General features: G+C 45.9%; 1 protein-coding gene across 4 annotated transcripts in view; it reads left to right on the forward strand.

Annotated features, from left to right (window-relative positions):
• USP45 (ubiquitin specific peptidase 45) overlaps positions 1–20,175 on the forward strand; it is a 3,631,241-nt gene that overhangs the window by 162,549 nt on the left and 3,448,517 nt on the right. For all 4 annotated transcript variants that reach the window (XM_069606397.1, XM_069606399.1, XM_069606400.1 and 1 more), the window contains one exon: positions 15,851–15,954. In XM_069606397.1, coding sequence (XP_069462498.1) covers positions 15,851–15,954 — 104 coding nt within the window. The remainder of the gene's footprint in view (positions 1–15,850; positions 15,955–20,175) is intronic.

Below are 20,175 nucleotides of genomic sequence, written 5' to 3' on the forward strand. Positions count from 1 at the left end.
CGTTGGTGCTGGGGCCTTGGCTTCAGAGTATCGTGTCGCCGGTGGTGTGGTCACGCAGGTAGGTGATTGGGAGACAAGGATCATGGGATGCCCACCTCACGATAGAAGGGCAGCGGACCCGCCCCGTTAGGCAACGCTGGACAAAGCGGGCAAGGTGCGCGGCTCAGAGCAGCAGCCGCTCCTCTCCCATCAGGCCCATGGAGCCGGCTGCATGTGTTTTCATCTGTCCTGCTGAAATTCAAATTTACTTGCCCAGTGGCTGCATGTGTTTTCACCTGTCCTGTGAAACTGAAATGTAGTTGTGCCCAGTGGCTGCATGTGTTTTCACCTGTCCTGCTGAAATTCAAATTTAGTTGCGCCTTGGGGCTGCTTGTGTCTTCACTAGCTGGCGCCCTACCATTTGTCTCCCCTCTCCCTTGTGCCCCCACAACACTCTGTCCCCTCCCTCCAAGTACATCAGTGCTCCAGACTGGTAGGTCCCGCCCCCCCATTCCACTGCAGCCAACGATGTTGCTATCTATCTCTCCTATCTTCTCCAACTGGTTCACTATCTCCTATCCCTCTCCCATCACTAAATCTAGCCAGAAGAAACTTAAGAAAGACCTCAGGCCAACCTCCTCCTCTTAGATAGACGCTTCCCGCGCCTCATCAAGTTCCTTTCTTTTTTAATTTATTTTTTTTAAACGTTTATTTATAGGCAGAAGTTTACAGCATATACAGGCAGTGAGATATTTCCATACAGTTAGGAGAATACAGTTCACGTTTCAGTGGTAGTTAACACATTTATATGCTCTAATGTACATTGGGCATAGTTCAGAGTTCCATGATATCCTAGCTTTCTGGGTCACCCTTGTGGGGCTCCTGGTGAGGGTGGTTCTGAGTCCTTTTCGGACAGTCTAATGAGATAGCTACAAAATGCAGACCATACATTTTTGGGGCCAGAGTGTGTAGGGAGGGAGTTGATGTATTCCTCTTCATAGATCTGAGTACAGGTAAGTGCCTACAGCCACATATCAAAGGTGAGAGGGGAGAGGCGCTTCCAACCCTGTAACACACATTTCTTAGCCACCATACAGCTTACATTCAGAAACGTAGACATTTTCTTAGCACTGTCACTCCACCATACTCCAAACAGCACACCAATCGGATCGACCGCAGTGCCCACAATATCCAAAAGAGCACGCAGGCCCTCATCCCAGAAACTGCGGAGTTCGGCACACGTCCAAAACATGTGCATATGGTCAGCACCTTCAGTGTGGACCTTGCACAGGCGTGTACACGGTTTCGAGTGAACTTAGAAATTTTATGTGGGGTATAGTATAACCTGTTCAGTAACTTGTACTGCATGCAGCGAATCCTGAAGTTGAGGGAAACCCGACGTGTATGAGAGCACAGTTTCTTCCATGTGTCATCTGAGATCTCGATTCCGAGTTCCTCAGCTCGTTCGTCATGTGCCGTAGGGGGTTGGCCGGGGGACTTTGCAAGCAACATTTTGTATAGAGAAGAGACCACCCCTCAGGTGCCACTCGAGTTAGCTATGTAGCCCATTTCAGGCGTGTCAGGGGGTTCGTTCGGGTAGGATGACCACATGGCACGAACAGCAGCCCGGAGTCTGTAGTATTGCAGCATCTCCAATGCTGATCCAGAGTGACCAGGGTGCCACGTTTGTGGAGTGGTGAATTTCCCTTCAGGGAATAGGTCGGTCATTGCTTGGTAGGCTAGTGTTAGCCAGTGCTGAGATAGAAGTTTTTCATGTGTGGGTTCGAGCCCGGGGAATCCCCAAATGGGGAGCCATTTGTAGTAGGGACATGGCTCCAGGGCTGGACGTACTAGCCGGTACCAAGGCAGCAATGTAGCCGCAATGGGATCAGAAGGCGTGTCAATCTCGTAGTTGCGATAAAGGATTAGTGACATGTTTACTTCAGCCGCTGAAAATCTTTCCAATTTAACATGAGGTGGAGGAGTTGGCCTCGGGTACCAGTATGTGGCAAAATGAGCTTGTGCCGCTATCCATTATAATGTCAGATTGGGGGCGGTGAATCAACCGGTGTCATAAGGCAGAGTCATGTGTATCTACTTTTTAGGGACCGCACCGGCATGCCACAGGAATTGTGTGAACAATTATGTAGTCTATCAAAGTATTGTTTCCCTGGCCAGACCGGTACGTTTGCAAAAATATATAGAAATTTAGGGACCAGGATCATCTTGACCAATGAGTTTCCCCCCTAGCGAAAGTGGGAGGGAGCGCCATCTCATTATTTTGGATTCAGTGTATTGTGCAGTAGCAATATAATTCTCAGACAGCAGGGTCGATTTAGATAAGGACACTTGGACCCCCAAGTACTTGATTCCGCCCGGGGACCAGCGTAGCGGCTATTCGCACGTGGGCTGTTGGGTTATGTTCTTGAGCGGGAATATCTCCAATTTGGAATAGTTAATTGTGAAGCCGGAAAAGGTGCCTATTTGCGTTATGTCCCGCAGGATGGGGTCCAGATCAGTAGCAGGGCTCCTGACGTATAGCAATACGCCGTCTGCATAGAGTGATATTATCTCAGGGGTATTCTTTAGACGTATTCCCTTGCATGCGTCAATTTCATTTCTTATCCTGCTGTCCCCTCTCCCCCCTCCACGGCTTCCTTGCCTCCCCTGCTTTCCCCTCCTTGGCTACCTTGCCCTCTCCTCCTCCCTCTTCTACACCTCCGCAGGGTGTACCTTTGATTTGTATCCCTCCCCGGAAGTCCTTCATGGACAGCAACCTTTTCCTTATTGCCACTCTTAACTCTCGCTCAGCTTTCAAACACTCCTCTGACATCTGCTGCCTCCTGGAGGAACTTGACCTCGATGTCCTTGGTCTCACCGAGACATGGTTCACGGCCAGCTCTGTCACAAGCTTTGATACGCTCCTCCCTGATGGCTACAAGATCCTCTCCGTGCCCAGGTCCAACCGCTCAAGTGGGGGTCTAGCCCTGATCTTCCCCCAGTGGATTCCTGCCTCTGTCATTCCTAAGCATGCCTACTCCTCTTTCAAATGCCTCGTTTGAAGCTCTCTCTCTCTCCCCTAGCCATTCCCTTACTGTGGCTACTATCTGTCGGCCACCTGGTCAGATCTCCTCCTTCCTCTCTGAGTGGGCGGACCTCTCCTCTTCACTCCTGGTCTCGACCCTCAACTCCTCCTTCATGGAGACTTCAACATCCACCTGGATGCCTCCTGTTCTCCCTTAGGACTATTTTGCAACCTCTGCGACACTCTATCACTCTCTATTCTCCCCTCTGGCCCGACTCACTCTGCATGGCACACTCTGGACGCTCTGATCTCCTCAGATCTTCCCCTTTCTGTCCCTCTCACCACTCCTCTCTCCTGGAGTGATCACTTTCTCCTTTCCTCGCTCTCACCCTCTCCACCCCTCAGGCCAAGCCACTTCCATCACTGCCACCCACCTTCTCGGTCATCCGACCCATGAAGCGCGTGTCAGTTGAGGCTTTCGCCGCCACTTTCTCATCCCCCCCTTTCCCCCTTTGGCTGACTCGCACCCTGACAGAGGCCTTTCCATGCTTCACTCTGCTATATCTGATACTCCTGGTATGACTCAGACCTTGTCACCCTTAAACGCAAGTGCAGGGTGGCCAAGAGGAAATGGCGTGCTTCATGTTCATCCTCTTACATCCTCCAAAGGCAATATCGACTCTGTATCTGCTTCAAAAAAAGAGTCTTTATTCAAGCCTGCATCTCCGCGGCGTCTAACAACAAGGACAAACTTTTCAAAGTCTGCCAGGAACTGGTCAATCAAGCATCAGCCTCTTCTATCGCACACAACCAGGATCTTTGCTTGGCCCTGGCCTCACACTTCATCACAAAAACCCAAGACATACTTTCCTCCCTCTCTTCCACTTCACTTCATACACCAACACCGCAGCCTCCCTTGGCGCCCCATCCGCTTACCTTCTCCTCTCTCTCACCCATCACACCTGATGACGTCACCAGACAAGTCCGGTCTATTAAGGCATCATCCAAACAGGTTGACCTCTGCCCCTCTAAAACCATTAAGGACAATAATTAATGAATCCCTTGCCCCAGCCCTGGCTGATCTCTGCAATCTCTCCTTCTACATTGGAGTTTTCCCAACTGCCCTTAAGCACTCCCTTGGCACCTTCTGCTCAAGAAACCCGCTGCCGGCCCCTCCATTCTGGCAAACTACTGCCCTATCTCCATCACTCCTTTCCTGGGCAAACTCATGGAGAAGTTGGCTGTCACTCAGCTGACCCTCCAAACTGAATCTATTGGCTGCTTCCATGACCATCAGTCTGGCTTTAGAGCATCTAGAGGCACGGAAACTGCTCTTCTCAACACCCGTGAAGACTCGCTCTCAAATATTGGCACAAACACTCACTCTGTCCTAATTCTCCTTGACGTCTCCTCTGCCTTTGACACGGTTAACCACAAGATCCTGATTGCATGTCTCTGTGACACCCTGGGAATCGCAGGTCAGGCTCTGGCGTGGTTAATCTCCTTTCTCTCCGACCCCCCCTTCCCAGGTGGAACTTGGAGCCTTTCTCTCGACTATTGCTCTCTCAACATGTGGCGTTCCCCAGGGATCTAAACTCTCCCCCTGGTTCTTCAACATCTATATGACTGCCTTGGCATGTGTCATTGCCACTTTCTCCTCTAACTTCCAGTGTTACGCAGATGACACACAACTATCTTTCAGGCTACCCTCAGCCACCTCCTCCTTCTTGCTCATATACGACTTTCTGTCTGCTATTCAGTCATGGTGTGCTGCAAATTACAGCTGCCTCAACGCCAGTAAGACTGGGATTGTTCTCACTGGGACCCCTGCTCCTGCCTTCCCACTTTCACTCTGGCTGACCTCCCTTGGCCCTGCGCCCGCACCCACCTGTGAGGCAAAAAACCTCGGGGTCATCTTCGTCTCCACTCTCTCCTTCTCCTCTCACATCTCTAACATCTCCAAAAAGTCTAACCATCAGCCACACCTCCTCAGAGGTACTCTACCTTTTCTCATTTTCCCCCAGCGGCTCACTGTCTCCAGAGCCTTGGTTCTCTCTAGGCTGGACTGTTGCAACAACCTCTTCCTCAACCTCCTTTCTTGGGCCCTGCGCACTCTGCAACTCAGCCAGAACAGAACCGAAAGACTTATGGCCTCAAGCCCAGGGACCACATCTCTCTGGTGCTGAAATTCCTACACTAGCTCCACGTGGCTGCAAGGATCAAGTTCAAGACCCTCTGCATTGTCCACAAGGCTTTCTGGGGCCTGGGACCTATCTACCTGCAATGCTACCTACCTAAATACTGTCCCTTCCGAGCCCTCCGCTCATCTACCTCCAACCTTCTGCGATGTGAGCCGGTTTTCCAAGCAGAGATTTGGAGGGAGATCCTTATCCTCAGCAGGTGCCTCTCTCTGGAATAGCCGCCCTTCCGCCCACCGTCTTGAGCCTGACCTTCTTAAATTCCGGTAACTCCTCAAGACCGTCCTCTTCCCCTCTTCATTCGCTCATCCTCTTCCCTGCTAACCAAGCTCTCTGCTCTCTCTATCTCTTCCTTACAGCTTGCTGACTGGCATCGTGGTGCACCGCAGAGTCTCACCGGGTGCCGGGCAACACAGCCAGTCCTCTATCGCACTTGCCTCAGGGCCCTACAGCCATCCACCTTCACTGCACTTTGAAAAAAGCCTCAGAATGGCTCTCTACGCTTACCGCATCCTCTGCCGACTGGGCACACTTGGACCTCCCCCTCCCTGTTACCATATATGCACTTGCACAATCCAAATGCAACCTGCTGAAGATTGTTTGTCTGTTCTGTTCTCCCTTGTCTTCACCCCATAATTTGCACTGTAAAAAAACAGCAGAACCGCTGTCAGGCCTATTTGTTGTGTCTCAACTGTTAAATGTATTTCTCACACTTACTCTGCTTATGCAGACTTAGTATCGTCTCAGAATTTCAAGGGCTCTGAGCGACTGTTGTATTTTCCCCCTTGTCCCCAACCCTCCTTGTGCGTTTTGAAAGACTTTCCTGTGTATAGGCACTATATAAATAAACAATACAATACAACACAACACAAATGCCACCTGTGTGTCGATTTGTTACTAGTGGTGCCAGGAGTGGCATCTGGCCTTGTTGACACAAATTGGGGGACCCTAGAATTTTGTCCAATTCTCCAGCATTGGATCTTTCATGGATTCACATGTTGTGAATATTCCCCATCGTCAGGCTGGGAATCCCTGGTAGTAATTTCCCTACGGAAAAACTTCACACCTTGAGGGTCCCATCAATGTCGTCATGGGTGCTTTTGGATTCCACCAATGGGACGTCGAGTGTATAGCTCCGCCCCAGCAGTTTCCCCTTAGATTTCAACTGTCTTCTGAGCTGTTGGGATTTCTCGACCTTGTCTCCTGAGAGAAAATTACGTTTCTTAAAAAAAGAACTTTTCTTCAAATTCCAGCATCCGGAGCAACCGACGTCTAATGCACACACAATTTCAGTTCCAACTATGGAATCTTCAGGACCAAAGAAGTCCTTATTTAGGCTGTGCGACACTTACGGGCTAAAAAATGTGTATGAGGGGGACAGACACACAACTGGGGCATGATGGAGCACGACCAGCCTCTGTCTCCCATAGAGTACCCAGATATCATGGCTGAAGACATTTTGCAGCATGAGATTACATCAGATTTTGAGTCTCCTCCAGAGGAATGTCCAGCTGTCATTGATTCCAATCATGTAATGGGAACTTCTAATCCTCCTACTCAAGGACCATCTAGAGAGGAAGATACACTTGCTGGAATAGGCGGTATGCATCGACAATACCCTTTATAAACCTGCAATCCCTGCTTTCCCTGCAGGTGCTTACAACACTACATTCTCTTTTGGGACAGCTTAATGCCAGGCTTCCGCTCCCTCAAGCCCAGACAATTCAGCCATACGGAGAAGATCAAGTTACCCCACATCATCGAAGGGATCCAACCCATCTCTGAGGAGACCAGGGCATACTCCCTAGGATTCAAATACCTCCTAGACCTCTACCTCCATGTGCATTTAGTCCGCGTAGGAGAGAGCAAAAAGAGGGGAAGTTGGTTGACACAGACCAGGACACTGGTCCGAGGAATACAAGTTCCACCGCCTCCTCGTCTCCATGCAGAGCTGACACGTGGAACACAGATGATCTTGACCAAGATGCACAGGGTAGCCCGGCTCAACCTTCACCTCCAGCTGACATTGGGCGTTTCACTTCATAATGTCTAAAGCATGCCAGGAGTTTGGTCTGATTCCAGAAGAGGCAAAGAAAGATAGTTTCCTCTTCGACCACATGGGTAAACGCAGGAAGGCAGTGTTTTCCATACCCGTTATAGATCACGTTTGGCATGAGGGCCTCTGTACTCTGAAGCTTCCTTTCACAGAGCCGGCTTTTAAAGGTAGGCTGGATAAGAAGTTGGAGGCTCCCGACACAACACCAAAATGCCTCACCTCGCAACCTGCTCCAGAGTCAGTCGGTTCAGCGGCAGCAAGCCGCAAGGCTCGAACGCAGCATAAGTGCGCCACTCCGGCAGACAATGAAAACCGAAAAATGTATGCCTTTGGAAAAAAGGTTCTCACCATTGGGGCAACAACTGTTAAAGCAGTGAATGCCCTGGCAGTAGTTGCTCGATATGGTTGGGAGATGTGGCACCGTCTGGCTCCCATATTGGACCACTTGCCAGAACAGCAGGGGAAAGAGGCCATGATGCTGGTGCATGAAGGGGAGGAAGCTTCGAATCACAGCCTCAATATTGCTGTAGACCTTGCTGAAACAGGGTTTAAACACATTGGCAAATGGGTAGTCCTTACACGGCAAGCATGGCTATGTTGCACCAATTTTCATCAGGAAGTACAACACAAAGTCATCGATATGCCATGTGAAGGGGAAAATCTGTTTGGGGACAAAATTGACGAGGACCTTAAAGCCATGAAGGCTGACTCGCCACGGCTCAGGCGCTCCTTTCGAGGAGCCTCTGGTAATTCAAGATTCTCAGCCTCTAGAGACAACAGGGTACTATTCTCAGGGCTACAGGAGGAATTGCCAATCCTCCCAGCGCAACAGAAAATACCATCAAGGGCAACAAAAGCGTGGATCTGACACCTCCCAGAGAGGTAGGCAAAATAAAGCACAACAATGACGGACACAGGGGCAGACAGGTGGGGGGGAAATGTGGCGTTCTTCCTCAACGAGTGGCAAATAATAACGAAGGACAGATAGGTGCTAGATGCAATCCAGTACGGCCACTTGTTGGAGTTCAAGCACCCCCAAATCCCGATACCTCCCATAAAGGTATCTCACCCGTACCATCAAGTTTTACAGCATGAGATATGTCAAATGCTAAAAAAAAAAATGAGCCATCGAAAGAGTTCCTCCGTCAGCAAGAGGAAAGGGGGTATACTTCAGGTACTTTGTCGTCAAAAACTCAGATGGGAAGTGGCCTATCCTGGATCTACGAAGACTAAACAAGAACATAAAAAAACAAAAATTCAAAACGTTAACGCTCCAGGAGGTCATAAAAGCCATACAGCCCCAGGAATACCTTGCGCCATTAGATCTCAAGGATGCATACTTCCACATGTCAAGACATCCTAGGCACTGAAAGTACCTCAGATTCATGGTCGGCGAAAGCCATTATCAGTTTCGGATACTGCCATTCGGCCTGAAATCGGCACCCAGAACGTTCACAAAGTGTCTTGCACCAGTAACAGCCTGTTAGTCAAAGTTTGAATGCAGTACCCTGTGGGACCAGTACACACAACTAGGACTGCAGGTGTAACAAAAATCAACCTTTGGTATAAGTCTGTGCTACAACGTTTTTGGTAGCGAGCTGAGCAGCCAGGCTTATCTCAAGAGGGAATGTGAGCTTGTAAGGGTGTTGCACAAAGGTCTACAATGACAAGTATTCAGATAGACACTTAGACTCAAGGTTTCTTGGTAGAAAACACTTATTAATTTATTACACAATCATTTATAAAGCATTCACTAAATGAGGCACCCAATATCACACAGAAATAATACTACAATACTGATTACTAAGCAGTTGAGTTCCCTTGAAGTAGGAGCCAAATAGCATTGAAGTAGGAGCAAAAAGGCAGAAGTTGATAAAACGAATATTACAATTACTCTAAAACAGTGCAAATAGTTTGGGTTCACCAGAGAAGTTGATTCAATGCAATAGGTAGGCCAAAGTCAATGGGCTTGTGTCTTGTATGAGTAAAAACGGTTCCGGTTCTGGTATTTAAAACGGAAAAGTCTTTGCTGCGGTTCTTAGAAGAAGTTCACAAAAGAAAGGTTTGTATCTCGGGTCACAAGCTGATTAGGCCTGCAAGTTGCCAAAGTTCCACAAACTTTTGCGGTGAGAGGTAAATTCTCTCGCTCAGGTTTTCACAGTATGTTATATTGAAGAAAAAGATGCAGCTGAAGACTTCTGTTCCTGGCAGTTCCTGCAGATCTCGCTGTTCCTGAGCCTCAGTCGTGGGGACTCCTGCACAGGGACGGATCACAAAGCTGGCAAATTGGCAAATCTTCGATACCGGTTGTTGTTCTTAAAGTACACAAGCTGGTGTCCTCCCTGGTTAATCCTAACCAGTTCCGAGAATGGTATCCAGGTGGCTTACGAGTTGATTGAGTTGGTAGGACCAAAGGAAGAAGTCATCCTTGAAGGGGCTTCTCTGTCGAGATGAACTTGGCGATTCGGACCTGCAGCAGGGCTCCACCGGGCAAACCAACGGTCCAGTAGTTGCAGCAGCCGTCCTCTTCCAGCTCGTCTTCGGTTCTTTCGTTCCAGTGGTCGACTCTGCCTTCCAAGCCAAGAGACTCGACTTTTAAACAGTTTTCTCCCATTCATTCCAGCGTAGCTGCCGCTCACCCAGCAGGGTGGCTGCCCTTGCCGGACAGTCAGCCAGCCAATTACGCCAGAGTGCATTTGGGTCTCCTAGGAGACTAAGCACAGGGAGTTTCAGGCACCGCCCTCACTTCCTGCCCAGCCCAGACACTCAGACGCCAGAGGCATAGAAACAAAGGGACCAAACCTAGTTTGGCGCACAGAGACAAACATTAAAAGGACCTTTCCAAAAAGAAATGTCAAAAAAGAAGACCGGGACCTGTTTAAACAAAGGGGGCTTAGGCGCCATCTTGAAAAACATGGCTCCCGCGATTTTTAGCTATCAGTGTTCGAGGTCCGGAAAAATTATGGCAGTTCGTTGTAAAACCACTGCCACCAGCCATTTCGATAGGAAAGGGTAGCATTTGACTGCTACATGAGTTTCTAGACACAGAGGATCTTAGGTAACCCCTCCTGCACTCTATTGTAAGATAGGGTGTGCTGGGTCTAGGAATTTAAAAAGACTAGCAAAGTCAATTTAACTTTACATTCTTTGGGAAACAGTAGTTTATCCCAGAGAAGGTATTTAAACCTTGGGAGAGCCTAGAAAGGCTTCCCTGTGTTACTGCACTGAGGCTGCTGTGTAAGAACCATGAAAAGATGATGCTTATGGAGTTATCTTAATCTTAAAACACTGTAATCAAAGAACACAAGAGTAAAACGCACATCAAAATACATGACGAGTGGGGGGGGGGGAAGGCTCACACTCTCTCCAGATAAAAAATAATCAAGTCCTCAAAATCCAGCAAAGTTGCAGGGGGTCTCTAAGGTGAAGGAATTAGCACTTTTATGAGAATTCTTCCTAACACTCGTCCCCCCCCCCCCCAGACTAAGGGACAGGAGGATTTAATCCACTCCTGGATGAATCGCCTTACTCCAGTCGGTCATACATTCTGGAGGGACCATCAACATTTTGGTGATTACACCCTGACCTATGTTCAATGGTAAAATCAAACCCCTGTAGGCTGATTGACCATCTTAACAATTTAGGATTTTCCCCTTTCATTTGCTTTTAACCATCTCAAGGGTTGGTGGTCTGTCTGAATCACAAAAGTTGATCCATACAAGTATGGCCTAAACTTCGTCAGAGACCACACAATGGCAAAACATTCTCGTTCTGTGGTTGCCCGCCTTTTTTCCTGTTCCTTCAGCTTACTGCTGATTAAGCAGATTGGGTGTTCCCTACCTTTATCATCCAGCTGACTCAGAACTGCACCTATACCTGTATTGGGAGCATCTGTTTGCACAATGAAGGTTTGGCTGTAGTCAGGAGCTCTTAAGACTGGAGCTTGACAAAGGGCTTTCTTTGCCTTAGTGCACTCCTCATTCCACCTGACCTTCTTGGGGAATTATGATGAGGAGACCACATTCAAGGGAGAAGCTATGGACCCATAGATCTCTATGAAGTTCCTATTATTACCAGTGAGACCTAAGAAGGGTCTCACTTGGGTTTGAGTAGTAGGGGTGGCCCATTCTTGTACATCTTGTACTTTGCTGGCAGAGGCCTTATTTCACCTCCTCCTACCTCATGTCCAAGGTACATTTACTTGCCTTTATGGTCAGATGGGCCTGCTCGAGAGCCTACAAAACATATCCTAAGTGGTAAACATGTTCTTTCCAAGTAGGACTGAACACTGCAATGTCATCCAAGTATGCCATGCAGAAGTCCTCCATCCCATTCAGAACTTGATTAACCATCCTTTGGAATGTAGCAGGTGCATTCCGTAATCCAAAAGGCATTACCTTAAACTGGTAGAGGCCTGCTGGGTTTGAAAATGCAGTTTTCTCTTTGGCATGGTCTATCAGGTCAATTTGCCAATAGCCTGACGTTAGGTCAAATGTGCTGAGGTACTTGGCTGAACCAAGTTTGTCCACCAGCTCATCTGTCCTAGGTAAAGGATGGGCATCTGTCTTGGTGACTGCATTCAGAGCTCTATAGTCCACACAGAATCTCAACTCTTTGGATCCTGCCTTTGGCATTAGTACAACTGGACTAGGCCATGGACTGGTAGAGGGCTCTATTACCCCGAGATAAAGCATCTTGTTGACGTCTTCCTTTATGTGGGTTCTTACATGATCTGACATCCTGTAACCTCTGCTTTTAACGGGTAAACAGTCACCAGTGAGAATAACATGCTGGCCCCAAGGGGTCAAGCCTGGTGATGGTGAAAACAGGGAGGCAAACTGATTTAACAGAAACTTGCACTCCTCCTGTTGTTCCAGTGTCAGATTAGAAGAGAGATTAACTCCCATCTTCTCATCTAAAGGCTGTCCTCTGAGGAGATCAGGTAGAGGTTCACTCTCCTCCTCCTCCTGACCAGAAGCTAGAAGCACAGCTCCCACTTCTGGTCTTGAGACATAGGCTTTTAGACGGTTGGTGTGAAAGACCCTGGGGGCCGCCTTAGGATTGCCTAAGTCCACCAGATAATTGACTTCTCCAGGTTTTCCCACAACCTTGAAGGGTCCAATCCATTTGTCCTGTAAGGCCCTCTGCCTTGTAGGTACCATAACCAGAACTTGCTTGTCTTGAGGAAACTCAACCATGTTGGCCTTCTGGTCATGCCAATGCTTCACCAGAGCCTGACCTGCTTTTAAGTTGTCTGGGGGGAGACTTGGGTGTTCCTTAGAGGTGTTTTCTTCTGTTGCTTATAGGCTCTTGCATAAGGAGGCGTCTGGTCTTCCCACAGGTAGCTGCTTTGCATCACCGGCGGCTCCTCTCCCCTCCACTGGCAGCCCAATACCACAGTTGTCCCACACCCTCTCTCTGTGCACCTGTCTGCATTGTTATAACACAAGTGTGAGTAACCTCGTGTGCGGGCACGTGTTACCACCTGGTGCCCTCTTCACTCGACTAACTGTCTGCGCAGTGTTACGCGCTTTGCTTGGGGGCTTGTGATGTAGCACTCCACTCAAGTGTGGGGGGGTGGCCCTGCGCTAGTGCATGCTTCCTCCGGCCACCTCCCAGCGCTGCCTCCCTCTCTCCTTACCCTGAGCCGCAGCGTGCTGGCTGTTTTTCATAGGGGTTGTGACAGCGGCCCCCGCTGATGCTGCTTGGAGTGAGAGGACACACAGAGTGGCCGCTGCTGGCTCCCCTGCCGCTCCTCGCTTATACGTCTTGTAGGACGCCTCTATTATTCCTGCGGGAGTCCTGCCCTTTTCACGCCGAGTCTTGCTGTTGGGCGCTGCAGCTCTCACTGTTGTTCAGGTGCCTTCTGCCTCTCCTACTTGGCACCTTCCCGACCCGAGTAACAGGGAGCACCTCTTTGTACTTGCTGTTTCTCTGGTGCGTTTGCTCTGCCCCTCAGCTCTTGGGACGTGGCAAAGCGGCCTTGCCGCTAGGGCACTCTTCCCCTTGTGCGCCTCGGGCATGCCGCATCGTTCTCCTCGTGTCCCGCTCCAGTTTCTCTCCGGATTGGATCTGGGTACTGCTGGGTGATTCAGGTACCCGAACGCACCTTCAAAATAGCTTGTGGGCTGGGCGAGCTAGTTGAGCTATCTGTTCTCTGCCGTTAATTGCCGGTCTTTGAGGAGGCTACAGTTCAGGCATCCATTTTGCCTGCGTCCCCTGGTGCTGAGAAAGCTTTTGATTGAGTATCTTGGCCCTTTATGTATCAATCTTTATTGTGCCATGGATTTAGTCCTAATTTCTCTAGATTCATTGCACTGCTTTTATTCTTCACCATCTACCAGACATTTTATTTTATCAATAATACTTTTTATCAATCGTTTAACATCTCGCTGGACTAGGCAAGGTTGCCCTTTATCCCCATTACTATTTATCCTAGCTTTAGAACCCTTCCTTCAAAGCATTAAGTTTGATGGCAACATCAAGGGAATTACTATAAAAGACATTGCTATCAAATTCTCTGCCTGTGCGGATGACATTCTTATTTATCTGAACCCTCTACTTCTATGCCAGTGCTAATGGCTTATATTGATATATTTTTTAAAGTCTCTGGCTACAAACTAAATGTTGATAAATCGCAAATGTTGCCATTAATCAAGTCTTGCATAAGGTCTAATATTCTCTTATATGGAATGAAATGGTGCCTATCATCTATTGAATATATGGGCATCCTTATAGTTAAGGATATTACTTCTACCCTAACTTTAAACCAAAATATAATAAATGATTATATCAACAATTGGTCTCCTCTATTTTTATCTTGGGGTCATCTAGGTTCCATCAAAATGACACCTATTATCCTTTATCATGTTTATATGATTCCATTATTTCTACTACCTTTTTAAAGTAAATTAATATAACCTTGTCTAACTTTCTTTGGAATCCTAAAACTCCCAAAATTGCTTTTAATAAAATCAAAGCAAATATAAAGAACAGTGAGGGTAAATTTCAGATTTTTCCAAATATCAGAGATCCTTTTTACTATGACCAATCATTTTATTTCAATTCAATAAACCTAATTTGACAGATGCCTCTACCCAGATCAAACTGCAATCTAAATGTATAGCCCCTCTCTCTTTGTCTCGTTTCCTTCAGGGCATATTCATGGCCTGGTATTAAAAACTCCCACTTCCTTTAAAAATGTTTGGAATAGCCTATTATCTTGTTAGTTCATTGTTCAAGATTCCTTCAATGCCTTTTTATAGTTCAACAAATTCTTCCTGTTCAGACCTAAACGTGATGTGCTGCAAAGATGGTACTCTGCTGAAATGTTCTTGAATATGCACCTTTTGCTAAATAATGTACCTATACCTTTTCCCCAAGTATGTGCTCGTTTCAAGCTCAATCATTCTGACCACAAAACTTACACCAACCTTGGGAACGTATTTATTAAAGCTATTATTTTCTATTGCGAAAAATCCTCTTCTAAATATATAGAATTAACATTACGTTTCCCCTCCACTAAAGCATCTACATTATATTTAATTCTCAATCAGCCCAAACAAAGTAACTGTCCCACCTCTAAAACGACTACACAGTGTGAATTAGATTGGGATTTGCAAATTTCACCAGATATATGGGTAAATATAAGAGAACAATGTTTTTCCACATCTGTAGCCACTAAAATAACACAGATGCACTATTTCTTTCTACATAGAGCTTACCTAACACCACTCAGGATATCAAAAATGTCCAATACTATCCCAAATGTATGCTGGTCTTGTCAATCCCCATCTGCTGATTTGATTAATTCTATATTCAAGTGCAAATTTGTCTTCTCCTTTTGGGAAGAAATGTGGAACTGTTTACAAAATATGTTTACATTTCAAGAACCATTAACGTTATCCAATTTATTGTTTGATGTTTTAGTGAATCCTTGTATGACTTCTATCCTTTCACCAGATTTGTTTAATTTTTTTGTCTATATTGCCTTTCATGTTATTGCTTCAAACTAGAAAAATGCACAAAAACTGACATACAATCTTTGGAATTCCATTTTCTCTTTCTATAGAATTGAATAACTAAATATATGCTTTGTCTTCTAACAATCTACCCAAATGTAATGCCAAATATACTTGATGTAAAATACCGATCTTGCTTCGAATTGTGCTATCCGCTTCTCCCTTTTCTTTCCTTTTTTGTATCTTAGTTTGCCTTGTTCGTCTCCCGTCAGTCTTACCCCATTTAACTAATATTTTCAATCTTATAAGTATTAGTTTGAACTATAATAATTGTTTGGTTAGCTACAATTTATTTTATCTAAATATGTGTAATCAACCTATTTATTCTTTAATTAATTGTAATATTTAGAAGTACTAATAAAATGTATTTAACAAAAAAAAAGCAAAGACTTAACTTGCCTCACATTGGGATGCACCTGTCTCATTCTAAATGTGAGGCAGCCTAATGCCCGTTTTTTGTTTTTAAACAGTTAACGAGTAGAGTTGCATATTTTCGTCTGATTGTGTCTTTTTGAATCTTCATCTCATATTTGCTGACCTCTTTCACCCTCCCTTGTAATGTTTTATCCAGGGATGTAGTGCCAAGTCCGAAGGCCAGCACAGCATGAAACATGTCCAAGCACTGCACATGGACGTGCACTGTATTGCCATCAGCCTCAGCACATGGATTGTGTGGTACGTCCTGAAATGCCAGGCACCTCTACTTCCCTTTAATTGATTGTGGCTCTTTTGTTGACTGGGTTTTTGTGGTGTGTACAGGATAAAGGCTTTATAACTATTTGGTCGACCTGCTGACACATTTCAGTGACCCTGTTGTGCTGTGGTTTTCTTGGATTGCTCGCTGATAAGCTGGGCTGTGGAAGGGATGTCAAGGTCTGCTTCTGTGAGATATGTGAGCCGAGTTACCTGACATTGCTCAGGTACCTATAACGCTACCCTATCTACTACATTACGTGTCTAGATAGGATTGGGAACGTGATGCTTGGGAAGTCTGTCAGATTCCCGATTGGTGGTGTCGGCGGAGATTTCTGGCGCAGAGGAGGACCATGGAATGGAAGGGGTGTGTGTGTGTGCTCGTGAGAGTGGAATTGGGTACTTATGGGCCTTCCACTGCATGCTACCTGTCTCTCCATGTTTTTGTACTCTGATCAGTACTTTGCAGTGAATGGTGCTGCCTGCCTTGGGGAGCACATGATGTGGCCCAAGTTACAGGGCACCAATTATCAAGTTTGTTTGTTTATTTTATTTATAAAGTGCGCCTGATCCAGAGTTAATTGGGCGCTGTTAGGACATTAACGGTTACAAAGGTCAGTCATGGTAAGATTACAACAGTAAGATAAGATATATACATATTATACATTTTATACAAACGTTCTAAGTCATGGCAAATGTACAGGGCATCGTATAAGCAAAATGTGTAGTCCATCAAAGGTCACTGGTATTTACGGCTATGGCGATTATATTTTGTTGCGTAGCCAAGTAACAACATGGCTTCTGAATTTGTTAAAAGCTTGAATCATTTTAATATTCTGAGGGAGGGAGTTCCATAGCTGGGCGGCGAATACCGGGAAGCTGGTGCCACTGGCTCTTTTTAAATTAAATACTTGCCACACTAGACAAGGTCTGTTGGATGATCTACTAGTTCTGTTGGGCACTTTCCATGTGAACTTGTCTGTGAGATATGGGGGGGGGGCTTGGTGGTTAAGCGCTTTGTGAGTGAGGCAAATCGTTTTTAAGTCGATTTTATCATGTATAGAGAGCCACTTGTGTTGCTTTCTAGTTTCTGATATGTGCTCTCTTTTGGGAATATTTAACGCTACTCTGAGCGCGTTATTTTGCATGATCTGCAGTTTATTTAGAATGGCTTTATTGGCACCAAGGTAGAGACTGTTACAGTAATCCAATTTGGATTGTATGAGCGCTCTCGCCAGTGTCAGGCAGCTAGTGGGGGAGAGAAAAGGTCTGCATGCTCTAATCAGTTTGCCAGTGTAGGCAGTGGCAGATGAGGTCATGTTTATCTGTTTAGTTAAGTTAGATTGTGCATCGAGGTAAAAACCTAAAGTTTTTACATGTTTTGGCTACGGGTATATTGTTCCCATCAATGAGGATACTTGTATGGAGAGGACTAAATTTGAGCAGGTTGTTAGGTGAGCCAACTAGGAGTAACTCTGTCTTATCATCATTCAGGCAGAGGCCATGTGTGGCCATCCATGCCTGAATGATGGTGTAGACTTTGTTAATCCGTGCGACATCTATATCATAAGTTCCTGATAGGGGTAGGAGTATCTGGGTGTCATCCGCATAATTTGTGTAGGTGACACCCAGACGGTCCAGTTTGTCAAATAGTGGCTTTGTAAAAATGTTGTACAAAGTGGGCGAGACACATGATCCTTGGGGGACTCCGCAGGTGATGGGAATGGGATCAGCAGCTGCCAGGGTGAGAACACGCGCATTGTTCTATTTGCAAGGAAAGATTGGATGCAGGAAACTGCAGAATGCAGAAGTGAGCTGCTGATGATAGGTGGTCGCAAAGTATGGCATGGTCCACCAAATCAAAAGCCGCTGAAAGGTCCAGAAGGAGTAGGATGGCCATCTTTCCATTATCTTTCAATTGGAAATGCAGATTGCAGAAGACACCCTGCATAATAAAATAACATGACGTTATATTACATTTAAATTGACTAGGCACAGATGGGTTGGATATATGTTTAATACAATGAGTTTTTGGATTTCTAATTATTCCTAATCCTGCATGAGATAATTATGCCTAGTACAGTCATAAACTCATTCTGGCTAAACCTGTCAGAACTCGTTTTAAAGTGGGAAATATTTCAGAATGATCCATGGTACGTGGGACATTTTTGTTTGCTGGAAGATTTTGTAGGGCTGGCTGAAGGTTAGAGGTCAGTGTTGGGTAAAAGATCTCTTCTGAGCCATGGCAAGGTTTAGATGGGTTCACCTGATCGTTTTTTTAAATAAAAAATATATTTCTCAAATGCTTTTTGTTCATGAATAATTAAGTTTGGTTTTGTATGCATTCTATTTCCACTCATTTATTCTGCATAATTACTTTGACATTTAATTCGTCCCACCCTGTTTTCTTGGTGTTTACATTTTGTGTTTTTTCCTTTTAGAGTAGAGACCCTCTGAACCTCTCAGTTTTCCCTCCGTGTTTTGAAACGGATTCGTATTTTATTGAACAGAGATGCTTTTGAGGTAGATATTTTTGTAAAAGATAAAGAAATGTCCACGTGTTAGGGCATAGATAATAATTAAACAAACAAAAAACCTTCTTCTCTCCTCTCCTTTCGTCGTTTGCTACCCCTCACCATCGTTACTGGGAGGCATGAAACTTTGTATTTGGGAGTCAGTGGTGGCAGGATATGAGAAAATGGGCGACATCCATTTATCCTTTCTTGAGATGCAGGGGATAGGCTGAGCGTGGTATCGTGCCTCGATGTGCCATGCACCCGTGATGTTCCCAGTGAGGTGTTTTAAGTCTTTTACCCAACAGGGCAACACATGCATTTGTTAAACGGTCAAACCTTGGGTCAAAATCCCTAGTCATTAGCACAAGATATCTGCCCCAGTGCCTCCAACAGGAGGCAGCTAGTAGTGCCCACCTACTATAAAAAACATGTCAATGCACATCCCATGGTAGTGGCGCAGCAAATTTACAATATTCCGCCAAATCCACTCCTCATGAAAGCTGTTGGCACGGCTGTCGCCATAGTGACAGCATTCATATTTGTGAAGTCCGAGCCAAGTGCACAGGTAAAGGGGCCTGGCCCCTTCAACCACAAGGCGGGATCCAATGTGCCACTGCACCACGCATGGGGAGGCTTCACCATCCCACCCCTTAGTAGTGGGTCATGGCCCCTCCTGGTGGCTGTGCATGTGCACACATGCTGGTGGTCTCGATTGCCTGTGACTTGCTTTGGTAATACAAAGTATGTGCACAGGCAATATAATTTGTATGGGACATGTCTCTCCTGCTCCCAATGCAAATGAAGGATCACGGTGTCTGGAATGGACACCCACAAAGGTAGCGGGCACACATTCACTATTGCCATAGGTGTCCTGAAGTGCCTTCTCTAATGCTAATGTATGCCACCTGCCACGTGCCATTTGACAGGGCAGCACATATTAGATTGAGTGGTGTTGAACCATCTTCTTGGTGGCCAAACCTCGTGCAAGACAGACCTTTTTTTTTATAAATATTTTAATTGTTTCTGCCAAGTAGTAATGATGTACAACTTGCCTTTAATTTCTGTGTCTTTTGTTGAGTAATTTTACTTATTTATTCACTTACTTGAGGTATTTTTATAGCACAGACCTAGCCATCGGGACAAGGAAGCTCCTGACAAGCCTGAAGAGAGACTTCTGTAACATTAGCTTACACTTTCAAAACATTTTCTGATTGTGCCTGGTTATTTCATATATTTAATTCACATACATTCAATCAGTCATTATTAGAATGTTCTATTTGTGAACCTCTCTAATCCCAAAAGTAATATTGTACTATCAGGCTATTTTCCATAATTACATGTCCTCTTTACAATCCATTCAGAGACACACCTGGAGGAATGAGAGTCTCGTACGCTGCAGAAAGTGGATGAATCTGTCAATATACATGTGCCTGCTGTCGATGGAAGCTGGCTGTTTAATATACTTTTTCACAGCTCATTAGATGGGTAGTTGTTCTTGTTAGCCTACATGGTCATGAAGTGGCCATTATGAATATGATTCCACGGCGGATGGCCCTTTCTTCTGCGAAATCCTACAAAAGGCATGGTGTGGATATCTAAGCTATAAAATGCTAATGTCTCGTCACTTTAATCTCCTTATTGAACTGCATTTAGATCACAAGTCCACTGCACTTTTTGCAAAGTTAAA

The sequence above is a fragment of the Ambystoma mexicanum genome, chromosome 4p (genome assembly GCF_040938575.1).
Source record: "Ambystoma mexicanum isolate Mex_15411 chromosome 4p, UKY_AmexF1_1, whole genome shotgun sequence".
NCBI classification, from domain to species: Eukaryota; Metazoa; Chordata; class Amphibia; order Caudata; family Ambystomatidae; genus Ambystoma; species Ambystoma mexicanum.